Source organism: Halichondria panicea, chromosome 1 (assembly GCF_963675165.1).
Source record: "Halichondria panicea chromosome 1, odHalPani1.1, whole genome shotgun sequence".
Classification (NCBI taxonomy): Eukaryota; Metazoa; Porifera; class Demospongiae; order Suberitida; family Halichondriidae; genus Halichondria; species Halichondria panicea.
In genome coordinates, this window is record NC_087377.1 from 3,003,978 (window position 1) to 3,031,641 (window position 27,664).

A 27,664-nucleotide genomic window follows, 5' to 3' on the forward strand; every position below is an offset into this window, starting at 1 on the left:
GCAATCCACTAAGAGTTAGTTAACCCTAAACCTTAAAGTCCCCATGTCCTCTGATCTACTGGCCACACCCTTAACCACTAGGCCACACCTATTCATCACCAGTCTGTGTATTATCAGGAGCCCATAAATGTTTATAAGATTAATTTTTATGAGCTCTCTTATTATGAGCATTTATTATTGATAATAATTATAATAATAATAATTATATTCCCTCTAGATCTGGCATGCGCAATTGAAGTGTTGTTGCAGAGTAATAAGCTTAATCAACTGGGTAAGATAGAGATTGCACAAAACACGTGTAAGACTAGAAATTACACTTAAATAGAACGTAACATAATCTAGAACATTCCATACAAGTGTCCATACAACTATATATAAGTGTCCATGTATTCTAACAATTGTGTCGACAGACATTGACTTAACAAAGAATTCACATCAGGTATAATTACCGTACGAGTGGGTAGAGTGGTAGTATAGTCACCACAAAAACATTTATACAGAACAAAATAAAATGTCAGTAGTCACAGTTTATAATGGCTAGAGGATATTATCAGGCTAGAGTCACTTGCAATCTTCCCTTGAGGTCTTCAGCAATGTCAGCTCTACTGATAACGGGAGACTCTAGAGCTGTCAACAAGTCCTCCAGTTGTGGACCGCCTTGCAACCACTCAACGAGCATGTCTGTGAAACACTTGGTGACACTGTTGGGTTTTCTGGCATTCTCCTCAGCTATTCCCTGCAGTGTACATTATTATTATTAATGGCACTATCCAAGTTCTACAGTATATCGGATGAAATTATGAATCATGTTAAGTTAATTGTTGAAAGGAATTTAGTTACCAACCAATTGCCACCCACCCAACTAAAGAAACAAACCTACTAAAAATAAGTGCGTTTGCACATCAGGATATGGCCTTGTTATGTAATTATCGATAAGGTGAATAGTGCGCAGTTAACAAAACGTGCAGTACTGCTTACTGGCACATTCCTTAACGGATGATGCCTGACTGTATGAGCACAGGGCTATTAGTACACAGTCATCTACTGCTATACAGTGTTCAGTACACACACAGCAGAGCACTCACATCTAGTGTCCCCTCATTGACACCCAACTGCTCTCCCAGAGGACGCCATGTCCCCCTCACCTCCCAGGCAGCTGTCCTCACTACCCTCAAATGATGATCCACACTCAGTCCCTCTGGAAGGAACACACAATCAAGACAACAACATAACACTGTCATTATTCCTAAGCAATGCCTACTAACTAAGACACACATTACTGAAGGAAACTCTGTATTGTACAGCTACATAATTATTCACTGCTGTTAATTAAATCAAGATTAATGGCTTACCACCGTGAGTGAGATGATAAATAACAGGAGAGATGTCGCTGGTAGCTTTTGTCTGTAAAGAGAAATCAAATATCGTACTACTAGATTGTTTGGCGAGCATCAAACATTTGCGATGGTTGATCAATTCGCAACAATAAAATCCGCAAAACCTAAATTATTACTAGGAAATACACACGATCCTTTCCAGAACGCAATAGTTAGATCGCAAAGGATCAAATTTTCTGCTGATTAGGCTCATTCGCAACTGAGGTTTTTCACCATCAAAATATTCTAGTAATACGGTATTAGCTACCTATGTTTATAATTATTGGTAGAACATGTTCAGAATCTGTAGAGACTTGTATATTTTAGTTGCCAACCTTAATGGTTGTTGCAATGTCCCCACGAGCAATGGCGGGAGACTCTAGTGCTCTAACAAGGGCAGACCAGGAGGGGGGAGGAGAGGAGCGCTTCACCCAGTGTGTCAGCATGGCCTCAAAGCACGGCTCAACCCAGCGATAGTCCTTCTCAAGACTCTGTATCAGTACGCACAGTGAAACACAGTATTAAATACTTAGTAAGAGCTCAACATTACGTTGCTATAGTAACCTGTTAAATAGGTTGTTACTTCATACAAGACCACAAATATGCAGAGTCAGCATTGCTAGAGATACCTCATTCTAAGATTGCTTACAATTGAAACGCTCACTATTCAACCATTAAATAACAGTAGCAGTCAATTAAATAGTGCACACATAATTAGAATGAAGGGACTACACTGGGAGAATATACTCAAGGTGGTGGAGGTAGTCATTGTTAAGGTCTCACCTTCCTAGTTGCATAGTCAATGTCCAGTTCTATAGCCAGGCTGTACCAGTCAGAGCGTATCTCTTTGATCACTTCCTTCACATCTGCAAACTGCGGCTGGTCAGTTTCAGAGCTGGAGGTGTCCTCTGTAACAATTCAAATAAATAATCACACATTGTACAGTACACACGTAACAATGTACACACAATCTGCACACATGCTCTGACATTATTCTCACCAACACTCTCTTTGAGGCAGTGGTACACGGTGAAGAAATGCTTCTGGTTCTTGGAGATCTTACAACTGATAAAGCCCTTGAAGTGACTATTTGACGAGGCCTTGAATTCCAATTCATTTTCAGTCCCTCTAATTCTGGGTCTTCTCTTGCTCCACTCGAAGGAGAGGCTCTTGCCCCTCAACTCTCGATCAGAGGCAAAGGGCAGAGCAAAAAGGATCACATCATCTCCCACGCTGACTTCCTGTAAACATACAGAAATGATATGGGTCATTTGTATGAACGCACTAACAGTTCACTTACATCTGCAAACAGAAACAATAGGTCAATATACCAGTAAATAAATTATAATAATTATTGATAATTCCCGTATAGTTCAATGTGAGAATGAGTTTGTATACTTACTTCTGCAAACCAGCATTCTTGGTGAGGGCTCAGTGAGACTTTGCTGGTGCATTTAAAGCAGGGATCAACTCCAGGTGTGAGGAGGCAAAGCTTGGAACCATCTTCATGTTTGCCACAGTAGCAGTCGAAGGCAATAATCGGAGAGAGTAGTGGACTAATGTCCTTCATCACCAACAGGAGGGTTAAGAGGACGTAGGAACAAAGCTCGTGCATCGTATGTATCCTGTTCTGTCGAATAATCCGTATCTCGTAGCAATCGACGTGAGCAATCAGGGTAACAAAATGCTTGGCAGAGTTGTCAATGTGAAAGGAGACGAGGTTTCTCTTTACTGAAGTATCAGTGGCAAGTTTCCAAGTCATGCCCACAATGCCTTTGTCTTTACTCCCCCTTGAGACCAATTCACTGATCATGGCACAGAATATTCCAACGGGAACATATTGAGGGTCAAATGTGATCTTGATTGGAGGGGGTGTATCAATGCCAGTGGGAGGTGGTTTCGTTAGTTCCTCGCGAGATGCACACTTGAGAATAGCAGGGATAAAAAACATCGTTTCGACTTTTTCTGTGGTATGGCCTTCCTCCACTGTTGTGATTTTGGCTAAAAGGTGGGAATGTTCGAGTAGTATGAGCAACTTCTCAACAGGGATCAACTGGTCTTTCTTCACACCCTGGTTTTCCTCCGAAAGGCATCGAGTGATTGTTTTCAGTGAGAATTGCCCCTTGAGTATCCAATTTCTTCTCTCAGCTTCCTTGAACTGAATACGGCTGTCTTCAGAATGGAGCTCCAGCAGCGGATTGACAACGAGAACACTGAGGCTGTTGAATACCACTTGGGGATCGCAAATGACAAAGTTCCCAAACCAACCATCTCTGTCCTTGATCTCTGGATGATAGATCAAAGACCCAACGTACCGATCCAGGTACCAAATGGTGAATCGAACCTCCTTCTCTCTCATCTTTAACCCCTCGGTACCGATACGAATGCATTCTTCCATAGACACAATGTCAAACTCTTTTCTCAGTACAGCTCCAAACAAAAGCTGTTGTGGGCGAATTCGAAGCTTGGCATCTTTGAAATAGCTATTGAATAAGCCATGAAGATGCTCACGAAGAGGTTCCATATCAGAATCAGTGCCTTCGTAGTTGTCCACTGCTATGAACTTCTTGTCTTTTGGTTGAGAAAGTAAGTTCTCAAACTCGCTGGTAATCTTGGTCACGGCTTCGTTTTTCTCTGTCAACTTTTGCTCTAAACGGTTTTCGACATCTTTCTTGAAAGTGTCCGAGTTTAGGTGTTGGCTGACTATTTGCTCAATGGTAGCCATATCTTCTGCACTGACGTTAGCATGCTCATCACTCTTCTGTTGAGTCAAAATGTTCCGAATTGCTTTCTTTTGTTCGTGTTCATTTAGGCTCTTGCTGGCAGTGGTACTATCGCTCTTGCAGACAGCTTTTGTTGAGGCAAAAAATTTTTCGTACAGAAGATCGACTTCAATTTGCATTGCCAGTTTATCCTTGAAAGTACCTATGAGGGTAGCAACAGGCTTAGCAGAGCCTAGATTGCCCAGTTTACTACACAGCTCTCTGTCAATATCCGAGTCAATCTTGGTATAATGGCTGATAGCTGAGAGGATTTGAGAGAGCGTTTCTCTATTTGTGTACGTTGAATCGTATGGTGTGATCTTGTCATATCCTCGTTCGTAGGAGATTTGACACATGTCGTCGAAGTCTTTGTCCAGTCGAAAGAATACCAGGAAAATCCCTGGACCTTTGTTTAAAAATGGAAACATCTCCACGAATCCAGGCTGCCCACCTATATCGACCAGATTGAGAAGGAATTTGTTCAGCAGCTCTTTACTGTACTCTCCTGAACTCACAATACTCCGGAGTCTCGAGACAACCTTTCCAACATCTACAGTATTTGGTGTTGGTCCAGGTATTGGTGATACCGTTTCCTTGGGTACAATAGCAGCTTCACCGATCTTGAGTTGAGTTTGCTTCTTTGTGTCAGTGGTTTCTCGTGTGGGCTGTTCCTTAGGTGGACTAGTATTGCTGACAGTGCTGTCTTCAATAGGTTCACAGGACATAAGGTAAGAGAAGATAAACTGTGTTTCTTCCTCTAGACTTGAAGATGCTTTAAATTCAAGCTTTGTTCCAGATTTGTCCACAAAGACCAATACTTGTTCATACTCGGCTAGTAATGTACTGCAACGTTTCCTTTGATCTTCGGGCAGCAAAGACAGGTTAGTAATGGACCCAACAAGCCGCTGTCGAGTGGTCGTTTTGCCAAGACCCGAGGGACCAATGAAGTACGTCTTGAGATAGTGTAGCTCAATGGTACCACTTTTGTCGGCCATCAGCTCATCCAGTTTCTTCAAGTAGGTTTGGTTTTGAATATCGACTGTAAAGGATTAAACAATCGGTCATACATAATTATTGATGTAGTGGTAAATTTGTGGCACATTTTGTACATTAATGGTTTGGGAGCTGAAATCTGCATGTGGATCCAATTTCTGCTGAAACTATAGATCAAGACCTCTCAAAACTTTCATTTAAATTATTCAATGATATAAAGTGATGAATGAGCATGTGCTATTCAATTTATGACAATGAAAGCACCGCGTGATGGTGCATGAAGGTGCCAAAGCTACTGTGAAAGACTACATATATAGTACGTTTCTTAGTTGGTTATTGTTTGTGTGTAGTATTATGCTAGGCATGCAAGGATTCTTGCCTTAGCTTGATTATTTACTTATTTGGTATTGTTGTGCAATAATGTATGATTGTACACCCATGCAAGGTGTTAATCCCTCTCTCCTGCTGCGTGAGATGCTGTCAAACCAGTTTAGGACCTGACAAACGGGAAGTGTTCAAAGTGTATAAAAAGGACAGTGTTTTAGAGTTGAGTTATTGTTATTGCAATGTTGTTGAATGATTAAGATTGTTGAACTGAATTGTTAGCCTCCTTCGCAGCCTCTCCTTTTTCTGTTCTTAGTCACACAGATAAGAATTGGAGGAACAAAGAAAGAAAGAACGAACCGTCCAAGAAAAAGGAGAGGCTGCGAAGGAGGCTACTGAATTATGAGAACCTAATACCGTATAGCGGGTAATTTTCGGGGGACAAAATATTCGTGGTTCAGTATTGAGACATTTCGTGGATAATATTTTCGTGGTTGCTGCTTGGATTGTAGGTAAAGGTAGGCAAGGTCGCTTCATTCGTGGGTAAAATATTCATGGTCAGACCCCCAACCACGAAAACCACGAATATTTTTCCCCACGAAAATTACACGCTATACGGTAGTCTAGAGATGGATCTTTTACAGCTATATACATAACATAAAGCTACAAATAGCTTTTATAATAATTATACACACATTATAATTTTTATAATCATGATGATGGAACATTAATTTTTGCTGCAGCATGCAGGAGAATCCAGAATTAGCAGGTAGCCTCGTCAACCATAAACGGCTTGTCTCGAGGCTAAATAGCAGGGAAACTCATAAAGTGGATAATGATCAACCATGATTGTTGTAAAAACGATTGATGCCAACATTTTAATGGCTGCATCAGCAGAGCCTTGCAGCTCTCTAGTCTTCTCACTCTTGCAGCTACCAATAGCCAGCGTTCTAGTGCAGAGCTAACTACTAAGTATATAGAGTAGCAACATGCACTCGGTGAACATGTTTTGCTATGCACTCTTCTGAAAAGGCTGCAATGACATTCCAAGTAAGCAAAACTAGGCATAACTTGAGACCGAAGCATTATTTTACAAATCCAAGAATTACAATCCAAGAAAACATGATTAGAAGCCTATAGAAACTCTTACTTGCACTTCATTAATCCTTGAGCAGCTGTAGCAGTCTACACAGACACACATACAAACACACTACCGTATATATACCTCGCTTCGGTGCGCATGCATATTGACAATGATAAAATGAAAGAATCACAAAGTACGCAGTAAGTGATCGAAGTGAGCATTCCATGATAGTAATATTAAATATAAACTATCTTCATACGATATTACAATGGCAAGGTTAGCTGCGAAGTTGCTTCGTTCTCAGATTCTGTGTCCCGTTAATTGTTACTGACTCAGCAACACTTTCACCCGTTTTAAAATTGTACAGCAAATCGTAATTACAACGCGTATAATTATGAATATAACATGTGCGTTCAATTCCAGTTGACATGCAAGAAATATATTAATGTTCTGTTTGCGTAAAAACGACAACGTGACGTGCAATGCAAACGGTAATACGGGAACTTTATTCTGACAGCTACTGCATGTATGTTATATTACTCATGCACAAGGGATGTACGTTATAGTTAGAACATGGGCATGAGGTATCTATAACCATAGATACCGAATGCACATGTTCTAACTGATTTAGATCCCAAAACCTATATATTGGCTACTAGAAATGCACTAGCTTAGCAACAGTCAATCTATATAAACAGCCAACCTAGCAACTGCATCATTATTTTTGTGAAAACTAATCTGAAGTTGGCATCTCTGTGTCTCTACTAAATCTGTGGTCTCTATTCAAGTCAATCCTGTTCCTCCACCTCAGTTTGATGGACAAAATTATAGTCCTAGCTCCACCCACAAAATGGAAACATCCAGCTCCTCCCCCAGTTTTGCAGCAAACAAGCCCAGCACACTTCCCAAGAAACAAGCGGCTCGTACTACTCTCACAAAGCGAAAGGAAGGCACCTAAGCTATAATTTGCAGCTAACAAGCCCAGCAAACGAGCGGCTCCTATACCACTCTTGAACAAAGCGAAACGAACTTTAGGAAGAAGCCAAAGCTAGAATCCTAGCACTTCCATACATCCAGCTCCTCCCCCATGCAGCCTTGCAGCAAAAAAGCACAGCACTGCCCAAAAAACGAGCGTCTCCTACTACTCTCGAACAAAGCCAAAAAAAGAAACTAGAGCTTCTCTCTTTCATTCTAGTTCTGTTATTATATTACTAGACAAAGCATCTAGCTACAATAATTTTTATGTTATTACATGTGTATCTTCTTGTAAATCACAATACAATGTACAATGTTGTAGTTTATACCCCAAAGCAATCTATAGTACCGGTACTATAGCTCATAGTTCCCTGCTAAATATACACTCAAATGGGATATAATGCAACGAGTGGTGCAAGCTGGGCTGTACATGCTAATGCCTATAGCTCTCGCCGTTGTTTTGCTTTCGCTTAGAAGAGGTGACGAGGTACGTTATTATTGTTGATTGCAATTGTTGACAGAATTGAATTACACACAGTCATTATAGGAGAGGAGCTAAATGGGACTTATCTGATGGCTTGATGAGTAATCTTCAACGATTCTGAAGCAACTGCATGTTAACCAGTAAATATGATGATTTTATATGGTAGCATAATTATAGGCGTATAAAAGAAGGCGTCCTAATGGAGGCTGGTTCTATAATTAGAACGATTACGGTACTGGCTGTACAAATAATGGCTATATAGCTGTGGCTTTAACTGACTCTTGTAGCTAACAAAAAGCTAGCGCAGTGCACTTGCAACAGAGAATTGCCAAACAACAAAACCACAATCAGATAAATTATTATGAATATCATTATCAGTTGAGGAGTTTACTTTGAACTTTTCCAAGAGTACTTAACTTGGCACTTCAATAGAGCCAACTGAACATTTTCTCTATAGGCATACTCCCTCTCCCCCAAAGAACGTAAGTTACATGCATGATATTTGTACACTGCAGTTAAGCATTTTTGAATGCATTTATCTATGTTCATAGACTATACTATAGCCTATACTATAGACTTTTCAAGAATGGTATCATAAAGTATCCATTCTGTAGGTATCTAAAAAAATATGAGTGAAACTAATAGAAGTGCACTGCTCTGAGAATATCTATATATAATCGCTTGTTGCCCAGTGAGTGGGCAGATCAAAGCAATCCAGTGCTCAGTATATGGCATGTTGCATCACTGCCGCTCTAGATCTCAATTGAGAAAGACGGCCTGGGTATATACACTGTCTGTGCATGCGTCAATTGCCCCTCTCGATTATACAAAAAAGGGGATTTCTGAGTTACGATGCAGTTATATATTAATAATAGTTGCCTCGCGCTAAGGTGCTTGGCAAATAAATGTGAAAATTCAAGGAGAGAATTTTCTGCATAATTATAAGTACACAGAATGTTGCCTACTTGTTTGAGCATTCAGGACTTCATTTAATCCACTCTCATACAAGACAGTGACGAGTGTATCTCGAGTAGCGTCTTGTCCATTTCTTTGCTTCCACTCATAGAAAAACTGACAAATCTGCTCTTTCAGATCTCGTTTATCGGCATATTCAATCGATTGAATGTCAGTTTCTGTAAAACCAAGACCTCTGGCTAGGACCATCCAATCTTGTCCAATGTGGTCAGAGATTTCCTTGATGAGTGCATCCACCGACTCTACAGCATACTTAGCATCAGGGGACTCCAAGATTGATGGGTCCATTGCAATGGGATTAAGCCCTGTAATGGTTGAGGAGGACGGTGCACATCTCTTAAGCTCTTGAACAATTTCATCATGTCCTCGGTGCTCTTCACTGGTATTAAACAAGCAATCGTAGAGTAGGTCAAAACCATTTTCACCTCCATTTCTTTTTGTTAGATTGAAAAGATTAGTTATCTTAGTTAAATTGTCAAGATACAATGATTGTACAGAATCGACGTCAGCCATATGTACCAGACGATATTTTAGCAAGTATGGAAGGAGTGTGGATATGCTAACAAAGAGTATAAGGCTTGGGAGACACTCTTTAAAGACATCTTCAGTCATGTAACGTTCAATTAGGGAAGTATCTGAGGATCAAAGAAAACAGTGGTATACATATACAGCCTAACAAAAACGATTGGAATAGTATACATAGCTATAATATAGTGTGATTTCAATCGCAAAAGGCCTCTATGCTGAACGTTTACAGCCTCTAAAGAAATTATACCTGATTGTTTCAAATACAAGAAGACTTGTTGAACCTCCTTCCAGCTAGGGTTGTGATGTGTGTGGAACCATTTTCTGATCACCTCCATTAGTGCTGCATCTGTGTCTTGGCGGTACTGTACTGTTATTGTTTCCAACACATCATTTTCCAATTTGAAGAAAATACCTACTTTGTACCACGAATTTGACCATGGGATGAGCACAGCAAACACGTTGTGAACGGTAAGTGTGTCAGCACCTATTAATTAATATAATTATAGGAACATAATAATATTATCATATTTTTTATTAATATTGAAGTAACTTACCATTACGATTAATAAACCAGATTTCTTGAACAGAAAGAAGTGCAAGTATTTCATTTGTAGCAGAACATCTCCAGTGATCCTCTGTGCTAGGAACGATCATGTGTGTGTAGTTAACCTGACCACATGTACAATGAAACCCCACAACAGGAACAGCTTGGCTAGAAATGTGAAATGCTTCCGCGGCTTTATTTAAACCATTAACAATTGCTGCTCTGATAGATGGTAGAATCTCATAATCTTGCATTGAAGTGACATAAACAGTCATTTCAGTATTTTCCTGTCTATACAAAGTAATGAGAACATTCAGTCCAGGTAAAATGAACTGCACGCAGTTTTTGAAAACTCGAAATTGAGGAGCCTTAATTTTCCATGGCCATGGGTGACTATTGCACTGTGAGCACAAGTAACACATTATGTACTCAAAAATGCCACGGGATAATGAACACTGGATCACAAGCGGAGCAACTTTGGTGTCATTTGCACTGAAAATAGAGCTGAGAGTTTCAACACTGACTTTTCCCCTCAGTAAACATGGCATCAAGAATAACGAAGTTTCCAGCTCAGTTAATATATGCAAATCTTTGAAGAGGGACATTGCTTCTTTACATGTGAACAATCCTCCATACATTTTTTCACAAGCTTCAAATGCAGTGAGGGGAATAATAGCTCCTTGATTATGCTGCATGGCATAAAGATTTATCTGGGCAATCAATTCGATCAATACAATGGAATCTTTAAATATCACATTTGGAAGGACATTGCCATAATATAGAATCAAGCCACTCATGTGCAAGTTAAGTAAGGCAAGTTCAAGATCAGTGTTAGATAGTCTGAATTTGGTGGCAATAATCAATACTTCTTGTTTGCTAATAAATTTCCGATTGTATTGTCGCATTACTTTCTTGATAGCGTGACCAAGCATGTGCCAGGATAGAGAGACTTGCTTCAATTCAATCAAAGCCAACGATGATACTAGATGCTGCTCAATGTTTTCTATTTCACTCCTTGATATTCCAACTTCAAATATTGCTTGTTTTCCATCCTCATCTGTAATGAACTTTGCCTGTCCAATATCCCTAAAAATAATCTCACTCATTCTCTCATTAGATTCAATCGACTCAACTTCTGCGTGCTTTCCAACTACCAGCAATTTTGTTGCTAGTACACTGATGTCTTTTAATAGTTGCTTGCTAGTGACTTGTATTTTATCTCCAGAAACTGAACTGTCCTGTTCTTTTTCAAGATATTGGCTCATACTAATAGAGTTAATGCCTATGGCAATCCCTTGAAGGAAAATCGGTAGTACATCCAACAACCAAACATCAGAGCAGCATACGCAATTAATAATAGTCAAATTATCGAAATCTGTTGTAAGCGATCGATCACGATTGACCATTAGTTGCATAATTTTCTTAGAAGAGACACATTTTAATATACTATTCTTAGATATTGGCTCATAGATTATAGAAGTGAGATGCTGTGGGGAATTTCCAGCAGGTATCGATCTTGGAACTTCTTTACCAACAGATTGAATAGGTTTTTCTTGCTTACTTGGATTATTTTCAGGATTTTCACTTGATGCTCCCTCGGGTCTTTGTTGTATAGAATGTTTGTCTGACTCGTCCTTTTCAGCTCGAGCAAGCACTATTTCCAAATCACTTGATGCTTTGGGTCCTTCTTGCTTAACACTTTTATCTGACTTATCATTTTCAGCTCCTTTTGGAGTTTCTATTGCAGTAAGCTCCGTATCCACATTGCTTGGTGCTTCTTTAGGTCCTTGTTGCATAGAATATTCATCTGACTCGTCAATTTTAGGAGTCTGTACTGCAGCATTACAAGCAAACACCATATCTAAATCGTCATCTTGTAGAGTTATAAGATGTTTACCACTGACAGTGTAGCAACTAAATTCAAAGTTAGCCGGTCCAGGTTGAATGGAATCCAGTGAACGCATTGACTCAAAAGGCGTGACATTTTTATCCATGATCAATCGCTTGTAAGCATAGACATCTGATTCTGGCAGTCCAGTAAAAAGGATTGTTGTGAATCGCACACCAAATTTGCTTCCTTCCATTGCAGCTCCAAATCTAGCCTCAGCATCTGCAAAAGGAATTAGTATATTGGGCAGTGTAGTAATACCCAAATAATTATACTTACCTTCTAGAGTAGCTATCTTTGGATGATGTTCATCAGTCAACCATATTTTGTGGACAGCAGTGAGCTCCATTTGTTTGCCAGTATGTTCACCACATGGTATATGGTTATCAGTTGCAAATGGCAAATATTTGAGAAAGTGGATGCTACATGAATGCTCGGAGCAAGAACACACAAATGTTAAGCGCATCGATTTCGCATTGATAACTCTTTGCAGCTGCACATTCAGAGTGGATACAATTTGAAGACATAAGTCAGGCTGAGGAATATTGTCATCAGTAAGTCCATCAAAGTGAGCTCGAACACAGTCAATAAACTCAGTAAATACAAGCCGAAACTGGTTATTAATTTCAAACGACACCATGTTCTTACAATTTATAAAATTGGGTGACAGTTTCCATATTATTATGCCTTTTTTGATTCCAGAAAGTACGGTCATTAGTCTTGGGAAAAAACCTGGTGGTATAAACTTAGAAATTGGAACCAAAAACAGTGGTGCCACTTGTAACTCGGCTGGTAATACAGAACAGGCTGAAATTCTCGTACCAAATACATGCTGATGATTAGGTAGTACAGAACAGGCTGAAATTCTTGTATGAAATACATGCTGATGATTAGGACAAATGGGAAGCACTTGGAGCATAGACGGAATAAAGTAGCTTTCCAGTAAAGGCATATGCATTGCTAAATGGTGTTCATCAAAGAAGTTTAGAATCCATGATAGCGGGAGACCAGTCTTACTATCCTCTAGAAGCTTTTTACCAACTTGGACATTCAGAATACCCCGTGTTTGAAGACTCTTCCATTGCTTAGGATGATCCTTATACACTTGGGGATCAAGAATAGTTCCAAGAATGGAAAGTAGGTTCTTAGGCTCAACAAAAACATATTCTTGGAGCCTTTTCTTGTCGTGATACCATATGAAGATACCAAGTTCATGAAAATAGCAGAGAGCTGCTCTAAGGTCTGTTTTACACTTTTTAGCTATTTCACTAGCTTTTTCAAATGTCACAATTCCTGTGCAAGGCTGTTGTAAACGTGATTCTCGTTCTAGATCAATCTTGAAAGCAACCCATTTCCTAGGTATCTTTGCTTTGGCACTTTTTGTGCAGGAAATTATTTGCTCTCGCAAAATTTTCATTCCAGGATCATCATACTTCGCTCCTGATTGTGTGTTGTCTATCTCGAACATAACAGAGCTGGGTGTAGAAGCTGAAGGCAAGATTATCTTTTCATGAAAGTTCGTTTTTAGAGAGTTCAGATTGAGTTTTAACTGAAGAAGCATTTGATCCAAGTCTTGCTTGTCATCTATTTTAATCTGATCTTTGAAAGTACCGATAAAGGCTATTTTAGGAAAAACCGTTCCACTAGCTAATTCGAATACTCTCTTCTTTAATATATCTGGAAGGTTGCTGAGATGCACATCCAGTGAATTAGAGTCTAAGAAGGAAAGACATCGATACAGGTAATCAGTATATGTGTAAGGAGACTCTCTCTCTATTTCAAGTGGGCAGGTAGGTCTAATGGAAGCGTTAGAATTATCCAACAAATCACAAAGTCGAACAACAATACCATAAATGGATCTAAATTTGGCGAAGCAAGGAAGAAGATCTTGAAACATTGGTTGCCCTCCTGTGTCCCAGAGAGTGAGATAAATATTATCTGGGTCGCTCTTATAAACGCTGTCGTACTTCTTAAATACCACGGCGCTTTTCTTGGAGTCTATTGTACTTTCAAATGTTTCTTGATATAGCAGCTCTTGCTCCATTATGATTGTGCTTTTCTCCTTATCATTAAAGGGAATGTTCTGAAGATGCTTTCTGATGGACGTCTTTCCAACTCCCGTGTGCCCAATGAGAAGCATGTGCAAATGTGGTACCTCCAAATATTCGGAATCTGCTAGGTCAAGAGTAGCTTTCATTTCCAGTCTGGTTTTCTCCAACTCTAAATCGTATGAGATAATTGCTGTTTACTTATATAATATAATTTACTTACTTACCTAGTATGTGTTCTAGTTCTTTGGCAACATCTGCTGTTACAGTACTTGAGGAGCCTAGTTTATCGTCTGGGAACCACCTGTGCTTGAAAATGTTGAAGAGAATGTGGTTTTCAGGTAGTTTGGAATTGCTGTTGCACTGTTTATGATGAACCATCAAAAGAAGACTGTCGTTGAGCCAATTCAAGCTAGGTACTTCAGGTTTGATTTTGGGTTCCAATTGATGGAAGTACGATTGCTCATATATAGGTAAAAACATTGCATTTGTGTCATTAGTACTAGATTTTTGTACAAACAGAGATTCTGTAGTCAATTGAAGGGTAATATTTGGTGAGAACCCAAGAACACTAATAGCAGCATTCAATAACAATGAAAGCTGTTGTATTTCAGATAAGGCCTCAGATGAAAAGCAATACTCTTTTAATGGTTGCTGAACTTCAAACAGGACAACAGGGTGTGAATAGAGTTTAGTATCAAAATGAATGCATTTTGCTGGCATTACATTGGGCTTATTTTTTTGCACATCTTCAATGTATTTGGTGAATTTCAGTTTATCACCTTCGCCATTGTATACTAATGCCATACATTGCTGTCCATTGTGAAGAGCTTTCCAGAGCGAGCATGGAGACACGTCTAGGTCCATTTCCTCTTGTAGTTCAAGTTTAGTTTCACAAAAAGTGTTGAGAATTTGATTGTAGGTTACTTCCACTTCAGATCCAGGACCTAAAATAAAATTAACTATCATACTGAATAATCTAATTTACTTGCCTGTAAAAGTGTATTCAATGTCCGTGGTATCAATATCTGCCTCTTCTCCATCACTTGTCTCATTGTCTGCTTCACTACATGTACTGCCCATCCCACTGCTATCGAGACTAGACACAGAACCTGCATAAATTAACAAATGACATGCATAGCTTACATGTACCGTATATACTAGTATATACTTATACCACACTTACGTCACCACTCATTGGTCAACAGCTGTAGGATATTATAGCATACAGCCCCAGGCATGCACAGTTTTCAAGTTGTTTTTTCATTTGTTCAAGAAAGTAAGCAAAGCCATGCTTGACGGTTCTAAAACTCAAAGCAACGGCAGAAACACGGAAGCTGCTCTCCAACAAGATGGCTAAGCTTCCATGGCACGGTTAAGATACATTTTATCCAAGAAATCTTGCAACTCCAGTAAGGGACGTCGAATGGTCAACGCTTGGACCAAGAAAGCTCTTGAGCATCTGTATATATAGGAGTTGACGTGTTGCTCAACTAGCTCTTTGATGGCTACAAAATCCGGCATAGTCTTGTTCTTTTTGCAGTCTGCATCATGGATTGAATTGTTGCTAGGGGGAGGCAGTGGTGTAGGTAGAGGGGGGCTAACAAGGCTAGAGCCTCCCCCCTTTTGTGCTCCAACTTAGCTTAAATCACTGTAATCTTTCGATCTATTCTGCACTGTACTGCATGCATGCATAGTTATTAGAGAACGATGTTATTCAATGGATATGGGCAGGGCCATCTAATGCTGACTGCTGAGGAAAAGTGATGACCTTTTTTAGGTAAAATGTCATGTTATTCAGCGCCTGCTCTGCATGCTCAACCGATTTGAGCCCTTCCCATCCTGGCTACGCCACTGGGAGGTCCTCTTATAGTGCTGCTGTCACGTGGTATAAGTCAGATATGCCACATCTACTCGGAGGATATTCACCCCATATATCCTCCGCTACCGTGGTTACTCCGAGGCGGAGCGGAGGATATATGGGTGCATTTCCTTCTCTTAAATGTAGTATATCCTATTACTTGATCAGAAGCCGCTCCCAAATAGTAGCCTCAGAAAAGTTTGACTATAGTAGAACCTCACAGACCCCTTTAGTCCAAAACCCGGACAAAATGGCTAACAGTAAAATATTTTTGACTCTAATTTGCTCAGCAATAATTTTATAATAACGTGCTCAATACCTCTACCATTAATGGCCACTGCAAAGAAAAGAGGAAAGCTCACCACTGCCACGGTATTGGAGATAAAGTTGAGACTGTTTGGAGGTTTTCAGTGGGATTTAGAAGCCCAAAGGCATTGATTTAGCATCCCAAGCTTAGCCAGGGTACTATGTGATTGGACACCTGTCTAGATACTAGTGCACATACGTAAACCTTGCCCTCAAGGCTTGACTACAATGCAATTACTTGACAACAGTTATTACTAGTAAGTTGCAGGTGTACTATAAGTCCCATAATATATACCTGGTCTGAGGCACTTTTCCCATGTACTTCCCATGTATATAGATCTGAATATTTGGTGTGAACTCATTCTAGCTCTGAGATACGAGTGGTGCAAGCTACGCTATGCTAATCTCTCGCCATGTTTTGCTTTCACTTAAAAAGTATTGTCAAATGCATAGTCTTGTAAGAACATTAAGAGAGAATTTAAGCACAGAAAATAGCATCTAATATAATGAGAAGAAAGTGTATAATTATAATCGTCTATCTCATAACTGAGACTTGTGTACATGACGTTGTAACGGATTGGAGTTATGCTTCTTGTTTCCACGCTTTTTGGTGGTTCCCCCGGCAAATCCTATCAATTTTTCACATCGCAAATGTTTTTCTAGTCCGATCATTGTAGTGTTTTGTGGCTTACAATGCCTTCAAGCTGCTACCAGGATCTAGATATTCTCTCACATATGGGGATGAGCGTGCATGCGCATTACTAGCCTCGACCCCAGGCCGATCCGTCTCCAATTGAACGCTAGGTCGCCTACTAGGCCTGGTATTGATTGTATTTGGGCGTGATCTGGGCGTGGTTTTTAATAAATTGACTCTGTACAACAAAAAATGAATCATCCAACAGTGGTCTTCAACAACAGCCTCTGGGGCAGTATACAGCAGGAAATACTTCCCAGAAGACACTTCTTTGGCAGTGGCAACCAAATCTTTGTCGATTCCTTTATTGCTACTGAGGATGGCAGCAGAAACACCTCTATTGTTTAGACTCCTGACCTGGTCAATCATGAGTCTCATGATGAGAGATACAAGGGGAGAGACAATTAACAAGAACAACACTTTTGTCAACAGGAGGAGCTTTGGTCCTACCTAGCTTGTAGTCCATTAAAAAGGGTAGCAACTGATATAGCAGAGAGACTTGCCATACCCCGTTGGGAACCAGATAAACACGTCCCTTCCCTCAAACAGGAGCTTGAGAGCCTGGGCCTGTTCTGCCATGAGAGTGAGGCCATCTTGCTTCAAACAAGACAACGCGTTGCATGCCATAGCTAGCTAGCTATAAATTGAGAACATGACACGGAGCTACATTACTGTAACTTTTACGGGGAGTAAAATGCCTCTACGTACACCTTTAGTATTACAGAAAAAAAGCAGGAAACGAAATGTGAAGAATCTCTGCTTTAGTTTCCGGTTCCTGCCACGCCCAGATACAGTCAATACCAGGCCGTATTTTTCAACTTCGTTCTATTAAAAAAATATCGGCCTGGGACCGAGGCTAGCGCATTACATGAACACAGGAATAAGGGGTGTGTCTGCAAGAGGGAGTGAGGCTAAATACAGGAATACTCCAAAGTACTTTGACCTTTGGTGCAATTTTTTAGTTGGCCTGTATAATGTTCAATGGCACAACTGTACATTGGAACACATAACGATGCAGAAGATTAATTGACTGCATATGTGCCAACTCCCGTAATCCGGAGTTCACAAAAGCACTATATTATGTTTTGTACCCTCTAGCTAGCTAGCCACTATATATCTATTGGCAGGCTGAAAGATTATTAATGATTTTCATTTCAATACTTCAGCATTAACATAGATCTATGGCATTAGATTTCAGCTACTACACTTAATTGCAAGACTCCACGAGTAGAACGACGAAGATGATATAAAGCAGAGATTCGACTGATATTTGTGATGCTCATCAATGGAAGCTCTGGATGTTGTGTTACTCTAGCTAGTGGACTTAGAACTGTGCATATAATACATTATACTGAGCGATTTTTTTTACAAGATTATCATGTGGACTTGCTGAAACATGTAATTATTTTGAGTTTTGGTGGTACATTATATATATGCACTGTGGACTAGGAGCACAGCAAAGAAGCCTGGAGTCTCAGAATGACAAGCACCCTCATGGCCCTATACGCTGCCTTATAATTAAATGTGTTGACTCGATATTGAGACATAAAACGCGTGTGTCCATCATAAATGTCACAAAGAGAGTACAAAGTTGCTAAAATCGACGTAAAGAGTAATTTTTCCCTCGTGTTTTGGCGCGCTCCCCCGCACAGTGTATGGGGGGGGATCGAGTGAAAGCTCCCTTTAACTGGGATATTCGTCTCTTGCCTTGGTTCAGTAATTAAGGAGAATCATTCGGCAGGTATAAATGGCCAACACATGTATGTACATCGTGTGCTATACAGAGAGACCTATTGTTGAACATATCATTTCAAGGTTAAAGTATGACTGATTATGACCTGTTAGTTATTACGTAATTTAGTCCGTAATCCAGACTATTTTAACCACGCGTATATACGATTATATTTTTGTCAAGTCTTGGTCTGATGATTGTTGTTGAACACCTGCACTATACCTATACAGTACTCTACCGAGATTACGACCATCCTAATTGCATGCTACAAAGCAGTTACATGCATACAGGTGGGATGAGCTTAATCTTCGAAAACATGTAGTTTACGCCCATGACTTATGAGTGCACTTATAACTGTCTGCATGACAAATGCTTCACTTCCTGTTCTCGAGGCAATTAGCCTATGAAGGAACTTTAACTCAATTTCGGACGTGGGCGTAATCTTGGTAGAGTATATACACGTGTACACATGCATGCATGTGTGTGATAAACGCTGAGACTAACCTCCATACATCTGCACTAAACCTTGAATGGTCAGAACACTGTCACCTATCACTGATTCAAAGTCTTCCTTTTCAGAAGATATATCTCTGAACTTACTCGCTTTTTGGCTGTTCAGATGTCCCTCTGCTTCTAGCTGTTTTCCTTTTCTCCTGTCATCAACCTGTACGGATTATGGTGATAATTATCATGCCACTCAAAATAATTTGTCTCTAGTTTCTGCATTGAATACTAGCTTGCTCATAGCCTTCCTCCTTATACTGTGCATGCATGCATGTGTGTACATATGAAATGCATGCAGGAGCAACGTACAATCCTCATTGTATCTTCAGGAACAGTTGAGGGTTTTATCTCAGTTCTGAAACAGAAGCCACACAGTTACACAGTACACTGGCTCATTTTCAAAAACTTGAGACTTTGTATAATCTTACCCTTGCATGCATAGGTTGTTGTCGTTACATGTACGTGGTGATTTTATTTTAGAAGTACGTAAATGCCACACATGAAACATCGTATAGCAATACATGCATGCATGCATTACTACCGTACAGCGAGAAATTTTCGTGAGGTGTAAAATTTCGCGTTTTTCGAGGGTATAGAGCAGTATAACACGAAAATTAAAGCCGGGATAAACTCCCATGCACCGGTATTTTACATGCAAAGCTATTGATGGGTGTGGTTTCCTGACATTGAACCGCGAATATTAGAACTCACAAACATTTTTGCTGAGGGCTCTTGGAGCCAAATAGCAAAAATGTTGCACCTGCGAAAATTTCCCGCTATATGGTATCAGTCATAGTGTACCTCTCAACAGTTGTAGGTGCATCTTGAAAAATACTGATTCCTGCCTCACAGAGAGAAGCTAGTTGTGAAACCGTGGGTGGAAATAACTTAGCAAAAGCCTTTGCAGAAAAAAGGAACCTTAGACACAAGCATCCATCCTCTATACTACATAAGTGAAATGTCCATACATTCACGTCAAAGATAGAAGCAATGGTATCTTTTGCTGAGATAACATCACCAAGGGAAGAGTATCTACTTGAAGTTAGTTTCACTGTCAAAATGTCTGTACCGTTCCTCGATTTAGGTAAGCTGGGAAAAGTGTTGCGGGGAATCTCAAAAGCACTTCTTTTACAAAAGTTGTCAAATGCAATTACATAATCCTTCATGATCATTTTGTCATTTTCGGAGCCAAATTCCAATACAATACTATTGACAATTTTGTAGTTCAAGAAAGACTTGTACGGCCTAAGGGCAACAAAAATAGAAGGAATTGTATCAGCTAATTCCAGTTTTGCGATGTGTTTCTCATCCAAAGATGAAATCATATCCAAAACAAAATTTTTGACCACCGCTACATCTTCCCTGAGATTTTTTGCAATACTAGTGTCGGTTGAAGCAAAGAGCTCAATCATTTTCTGAGTATCCTTTCTGAGAGTGGCCTCTAGTATTGATCGATCTTCATCAGAGAGTGCAGGTGTGTTGAGGTATGGAAAGAGGGTTTCACCAGTTGCTTTGGGGCAGGAATTTTTTGACAAGTACTGCTCAAGCGTGCATTTCTGACAATATGGACAGATAAAGTTGGGCCCAGGTGAAGCTTCATATTGTGTTTGATGAGCGGTAAATTCTATAAAGAATAAAAAACAGTCAATAATCATTTAGTAGAATTGTTAAAACCAGTAGGCTTTCACTAGGATTGTACCACTCTTGAAGCTTATAATTATATGCATGCACGTATATATAATTTTCACGAATGTTCGAACCGTTATAATTATCTTGATTTTTGTGTCAATGAATCAAAACAGCATGGAAACTACACATGCACATGCATGCAGAAAGCCTTTATCGTGTATATATATGAACGTGTGCTATGATATTTGTTCATGCATATAAGGGCCTATAGAATAATGAAAGCACTGCGGGTGCTACATGATGCCTACTACTAGCCTCTCTATGGGTGATAAGTGCATAGTAAACCTTTGTAAAGTTATACCGTAAACTAGTTTCTTTACTAGTTTCTTTCCGTATTAATACTTGTCTCCTGTGAAGCTGCATGTGGCTTATATGCTCTCTATTGTGTTGTCGAGAAGGCTTTCTAGCTAGCTGTGGCCCTCTATGATGTTGTCGAGAAGGCTTGGACATGCACTAGTCTGAAGCCAGAAGAAGCTCTCATTTGTAAAAACCAAGTTCAACATCACGACCATCCAATCATCATAGGGTAGATGATAGCCTCTCTGGTTTCAGACTATAGTGTGCAAGCCTTCTCGACAACACCATAGAGGGCCACAGCTAGCTATAACTATAGGCTATAAAGCTTCACATACATAAGTAGATAGTACATGGGCGTGTATGGACCACGCCTATGAATAATTTACACATGCAATAGACTGTATTTTAATCGGCCTAGATTCGAGGCTACTTTTATATAGCCTCAATACCAGCCGTTCGTTATTTGAAAGAACGTCTGGGTCAAGTTCTACTGTACAACTTGTCTAATTGGTCCAGGTATTTCTTGGACCGATAATTGCCCGCACAAGGTGTATTAACCTATAAATATCATTATGATGCTGTAAAACGCTGACTCAGCTAGACAAGTTGTACATTGGAACTTGACCAGGCGTTCTTTCAGATAACGAACGGCTGGTCTCGAGGCTAACTTTTATACTAGCTTTTTGACGGCTGGAAAATCCGGCATAGTCTTGTTCTTTTTGCAGTCTGCGTCGTGGATTGAATTTTTGCTAGGGGGAGGTCCTTTTATAGAGCTGCGGTCACATGGTATAAGTCAGATGTGCCACACCTATATACTCGGAGAATATGCACCTTATATATCCTCTGCTACCATGGTTACATACCCCTCGACTCCACCTTGGAATAACGGAGGATATAATATGGGTGCATATCCTCCTCTTATGGTGTGGTATATCATAGAACAATTTTCGTGGACTTAATTTTCATGTAAGATTGCTAACCCACGAAATCAGCGAAAATTAAAGCCACTCGAAAATGTTGTGCTATACGGTATAACAGATGTTCAAAAGCTTAATAAAGATGACGAATCTCAAATTAATGAAAGCACCGTGGGTGCTGATGCCTCGGTAGAGATGCCAAAGCTACACATAACTATACACATGTAATGACTTAACTGGTTACGAAAATCAATACTTACCAATTAGGCCAGTTTCTGATAAAGGATATGGAAATTGAGTAGTTATAGACTGCTTTTTGCTCATCATTCCTATTGAAGAGCAAAAAAAAAGTGATCATTTGCTGAATTAATCAATAATAATTATGTTATAATTATTTGGGTACCTATTCTCCACTCCTCAATCTTCTCCGCCACATCATTACGTTTCACGGTTGAAGATCGGAGACAGTCACACACATCCCTCCATGAGAGGGGACCACCAGAGTGCAGACGTTCAGTCAGCATTTCACGGAGACAGATGTCAGGGGGTTTGCTGTTTAATACGTTTATCGCACTCAAGTCGTCACTATTGATGTTCAGCTTCAATCCAATATTGAACCACGTAGTACGAGCAGGACAGAGTTGATCATACAGTGGTGACAGGTCATCACACATGTCTGTGTGCGTGTGGGTGTGTATGTGTGTATGCGTGTGGGTGTGTATGTGTGTGTGCGTGTGGGTGTGTATGTGTGTGCATGCTGTGCAACAATATCTTGTAATGATTCGATCCACTAACAAAATTCATGCCCTCATACACGATTTCTTGGAATGTGTTTTATTTGTTACACTGTACTTTCCCCCATGTTACCCCCATCCCCCATGTTGAGTAGGCCAAAGAATTTACTATAAAGAGAACAATACTTCAGTCCTGTGAATAAATTAAAAAGCTATAGATCTATATATATACCGTATAGTTAGCCGTCGAACCGCCCACCTGTTTTGATGGCTCCATTTAGGCTATAATGGTGTAGGATTGGATCATAATAGCAAGCAAATACCTGGTGTAAAGTATAAAGATCCAATACTGCACAGCTCTCATTTAGGCTAAACAAGGGGGTGGGCAAATATTTGATTACCGTATAGCGCGAAATTTTCGAGGGGCTTAATTTTCGCGGATTTCATGGGTTAGAATTCTACACGAAAATAAGTCCACGAAAATTGTTAAACTACCTGCTATAACGTGCAAAGATTTAAGGCGTGGCTTCCGGTTAGCAGTCATTCCGCGAACATTGTGCAACGAAATGAGTTTTAGAGGCCAATCCACGAAATATAAGTGCCTCGAAAATTTCGCGCTATACGGTATGTGGCTACTAAACCGTGCAAGCGCCCATCCAATTAAGAGTTGTGCTGGTACTTTCTGTGAAAACTACACAACTCATCTTCTGTACATGCAGTTACAGATCACAGAAGATACTCTGCCACAAGAGAGAAAGGGGCCTGAGCTGGAAGCCGGTATACCATGCTTGTGTTCTGGTGTTCAGAGGAAACAGTCTCATCTTGTAACGTCTGTTCTATAACTAGATCTATAATTTATAGCTAGTCCTAGTAACTTTTAAAGTCTTGTGTTATGCACGTTTATGAGCTACAAGCTATTTAATAGCTCCACACAGTGAAAATCTTGCATCGTGTTGACCTTTGACCCAATTATATGTATGCGCAATAGTGGGCGCTTCTATACGATTGCAATTAGGCCTCCACAGGACTTTCAGGCAAAAGTAGGGGATGGGTAGTTCGACAGTTAACTACGGTACACACAAGTGATAGTAAACTGGCACAATTGATCAACGGATTGAGTTGCTGTGCAGCTACAGATCTGTTATTTTAGACTAGAGTTGCTTATAAACTAGAGGTGCTGCATGCATGTTAATAAAATATGTTAGCATGCATCATGGGTCCAATCAGGAGTACATTAAGAGAGTGTCCAACTGTTACCGTAGCAGTTGTAGTGTAAACCAGGTTACGGTAGGAGTATGTCATACCACGTCACTATCAGACCACATCTTAAGTGGGTGCGTAGGTGTAGTGGTTAATTAGTTAAAAATGATATCAGCATACACACGTGTGGTTTGTACCTCCAGCCTACATTTAATTTTGGCTAGCAACTACAAGTGTTAGTCGGATTCAGTCCTATAGATGTAGAAAATGGAATGTGCGTGAGAGTTGGATACTCCTCTTGATATAATACTCCTGGTCCAATGAAAAGGTGTACACATACAATAGCTTCGATGACCCTCAGAGAGTGGACTCAGCAGTATAGCATTAATTAACAGTATAGCAGGCTTGGATCTGTAAACTTGATCACTTTGTTGGAGAGCATAATTATGTTATGTTGCTGGGTGCTCTTCAGCAAAGTGATTACTATATGGATACAAGCCCCGAGTATACATAATAACTTCTGTGTAAAAAAATGTTGTTGCCACTCACGACGGAACAGTTGCTAACATTTTTGCTTGAAACCACGCCCCGTGCATAACCTCTATATAACGAGTGTTGCAAGCTGCGCTGTGATAAATTCCTCTTGTTATGTTTTGCTTTCGCTCAAAAAGTTATTAGAGTAATTAATAATTATAGCGAATAATTTTCGTAGGGTAAAAATCCGTTATTTTCGTGGTCACTGACCTCCACGATATTTTAACGTAGGTGTGGCTTATTGAATGCAGTGCAGACAACGAGATTTATACTCACGAAAATCACCGTTTTCCAATTTTTTACCCCTACGAAAATTATCCACTATACGGTATAGAACTTCAGATATACTTATAATGTTATGCTGACACTGTCTGAATCACACAGTTTTTTATAGAAAAGTCTATATGATGGCTCGATGATATTCAAGGATAGAAGCCAGAGGACAGAGGTTATTGCACGTTTCCTGTCAATGAATAATGAAAAAAGGGGTGGATTTCCAATGAGGTTAGTTCACAAGGCTGTATGCTGGCAGTGTATATACGTGCATGCAGCTTTGTAGCTCTTTTCTGGCTTAGCAATAGCTATAGCGCTTTAGTTCAAGGTTAATTCATAAGTTGGCTTACTATACTGATGAAGAAGCCTTCACTGTGAGTCAATTAAACTAGACATAACTCGAGAAGGAAGCTTTAGTTTACACGAATCGAGACCGTGGCTATATAGAATCTGTTAGTTTTCGTCGCATTGCAACCGTTGAGCAGCTGGAACACACACATACACAGACAGTCAGCTTTATCGTATCTCCCGTGCGGCTATATACCTCGAGGCATAATAATCAAGAGCAGAGGAGGATATAGGGTTACTTTACTGAATGAACATTCTTGCATGTTAATTCTAGGATCTTGACAGCGCTCTTGTTGCTGTTTGGAATGTCGCTTACTATAACTGATATATAAACCTCCTATATAGCTGCAGAAAGCATGGAAAAAACGCCATATCAATTCAACGAAATTTAAAACGCATATAGCTGCAATGTTGGGTTTGTAAATTAACAACATGGCTTCTGAGATTGAGAAATTCAGGTGCTCGCCCATAGTAACAAATTTACCACAAGAATGCAGATAGTATGGCTGCAATAATTGCACACACGCAATGTTCACAATCACTGCAATCACTGCGTGTGCGTTATCTCATTAGTTGTGGCTGCGCTCACATGTACATTGTACTACCGTACTAGCGCCTATCCTCACGTACGAACGCACAATATCATTTGGGGGCGTGGCTTTCATTTAAGCGAGCTATTTAGCCATTACCGTAGAGGGTAAGCGTTTAAAACGTTCGATCTATAGAGTTCCACGTGCAGGATATAGGGCCTATATTTAGCATAGTTAACCCATGATGTCATGTTAACAAAATTACAGAGAGTTTTGCTCCATATAATTATGGTCTAGATTTTTCTAAACTGGGTGTGTCACAGCAAAAAAGTCTATAAATTGAACAACACAGGAAAAAACGTTCAGAAAAGCATTTCAAACAGCATATAATGACATAAAAACCAAGTCCCTAGCACTAGTGGTTTTCTAGGCAGAACCATTTTTAGCTATTCACAAAAAATGGCTTGCTGTACCTCTTCTGGGTGATATTTCTTCTTGATTCTTGAGGTAGGCACTAGTAGGATAGTGCTTTTAAGTATAGTGAAGGACCCATGTCTCTACTGGCAGCAGTTTCATAGTTAGTTTTCCCTAGCAACAGCGTGTGGGCGTAGGTGGGCCAGCACCCTTTCTAAGATCTTAATATCATATCTTATCATCTTAATCTTCTATCATCTTGTTGCCAAAGAAATTCCGCATCATTTGGCATGTTGTATGGCTTCACTCAATACATTAGTGTTCTTTGAACTCAGACTTCTCAAAAACATTTTTTAAGGACTGTTTATATTTTCTCAAACAACAAATAAATTATTGCCCAAGTAACACTACATCCTACAACATATCTCGTGATATGAACTAAAACATAGCTTCAAAAGAGTTCAAAAGATGTAGAATTTCCTAGGCAACAAGATGCTATACAATTTTAGTCTTCAATGTTAATGGTTAGACACTCACAGTTACAGTTTAACTAACAGCAGCCACTTCCTAAAAGTTGAGAATTTCTTCATTTTTTAATCAACTCAATCTCAGAAGCCATATTTTTTACAAAACCCAACATTTTTTCTAAGATGTTATCATACCATTCCTCTCATACATACACCAAGTTTCGTGCAATTCTAAAGACGTCACGTTTTAAATTTCGTTGAATTTATATGGAATGACCCATATATATCTCTTAATTCTCTCAAGCTAGTTCGTCTGAGGCTCAACCGATTTTATTGCGATTATAAAAAGGATCAAGCTATTGGTGGTATTGGTGGTGTGTAAACCCAGGAGCGCGAGTCAGTTTTGCATGCCGTAAAACATAAGGCCACGTCATGTTTTAATTGACCATGGCATTCCTCTCAACCCAGAGGAGGTACGACAGGCGCGGTGCAGCTCTAGCAATTAGCCTTTGACTAATTACCCGCCCACATTGTGTTGTTATTGCTAGTACAAGTACAATTAGAGGCTAATTGCTTTAGCTGTGCACAGCGCCTGCCGGACCTCCTCCGACAGTATGTTTACCCGAAGACCTCTAATCAAGCCTCCACCTCCAAACAAATAATTGTTGACCTCTAAAAGTAGCGACAGTTTGCGTTGACAATTATTTTTAATGTCGTGTCCTAAATGGGGGCAAATTTAGCCACACTCTATAGCCGGCCCAATAGAAAATACACGTTTTTAAGCACTGATCAGAGCTACATGCTACTCTCTATAAAATTATGCGACATTCAATACAATTTTTCAACCTCCAAAATAACCAAACTCAAATTAGGTATTGCACTGCAGTATTTATAGCTTGCCCGACTCACCATCTAGTGGAGATGCCTCTCCACTGTCGACACCGTGTCCACCACCAGTAGCCATGATAGTCTTGTGGACCCAGACCACCCTGAAGAGGCTACAGTATACTGAGTACAGTAGCGGTGGCAGATCTTTCGAGGTTATGTGCTTATGCGCAGACTATGCAGATCGGGATTGGCTCGATGTCAGGAACGGAAGTTAAATTTAACCACAACACACCCCTCGAATTCTTATGCAGTTAATTGCAGGGAAGGCAAACTGGGGCACTGGGCACAACAATAG

The 27,664-nt window shown here is 39.9% G+C and overlaps 1 protein-coding gene across 1 annotated transcript; it reads right to left on the reverse strand.

The window, feature by feature from the left end:
• Positions 1-240: 240 nt before the first annotated feature.
• On the reverse strand, positions 241-27,521 carry LOC135349247 (uncharacterized). Its single transcript, XM_064547789.1, has 19 exons — positions 27,391-27,521; positions 22,385-22,657; positions 22,242-22,310; positions 19,880-20,702; positions 19,388-19,433; positions 19,175-19,238; positions 14,974-15,093; positions 14,209-14,928; positions 12,213-14,153; positions 10,056-12,155; positions 9,749-9,985; positions 8,964-9,608; positions 2,779-5,177; positions 2,377-2,617; positions 2,160-2,284; positions 1,712-1,867; positions 1,353-1,404; positions 1,086-1,198; positions 241-736 (listed from the first exon to the last, which is right to left on the reverse strand). The coding sequence occupies exons 1-19, from the start codon at positions 27,443-27,445 to the stop codon at positions 551-553; spliced, it is 10,365 nt and encodes a 3,454-aa protein (XP_064403859.1). The 5' UTR covers positions 27,446-27,521; the 3' UTR covers positions 241-550.
• Between the last annotated feature and the right edge of the window lie 143 nt (positions 27,522-27,664).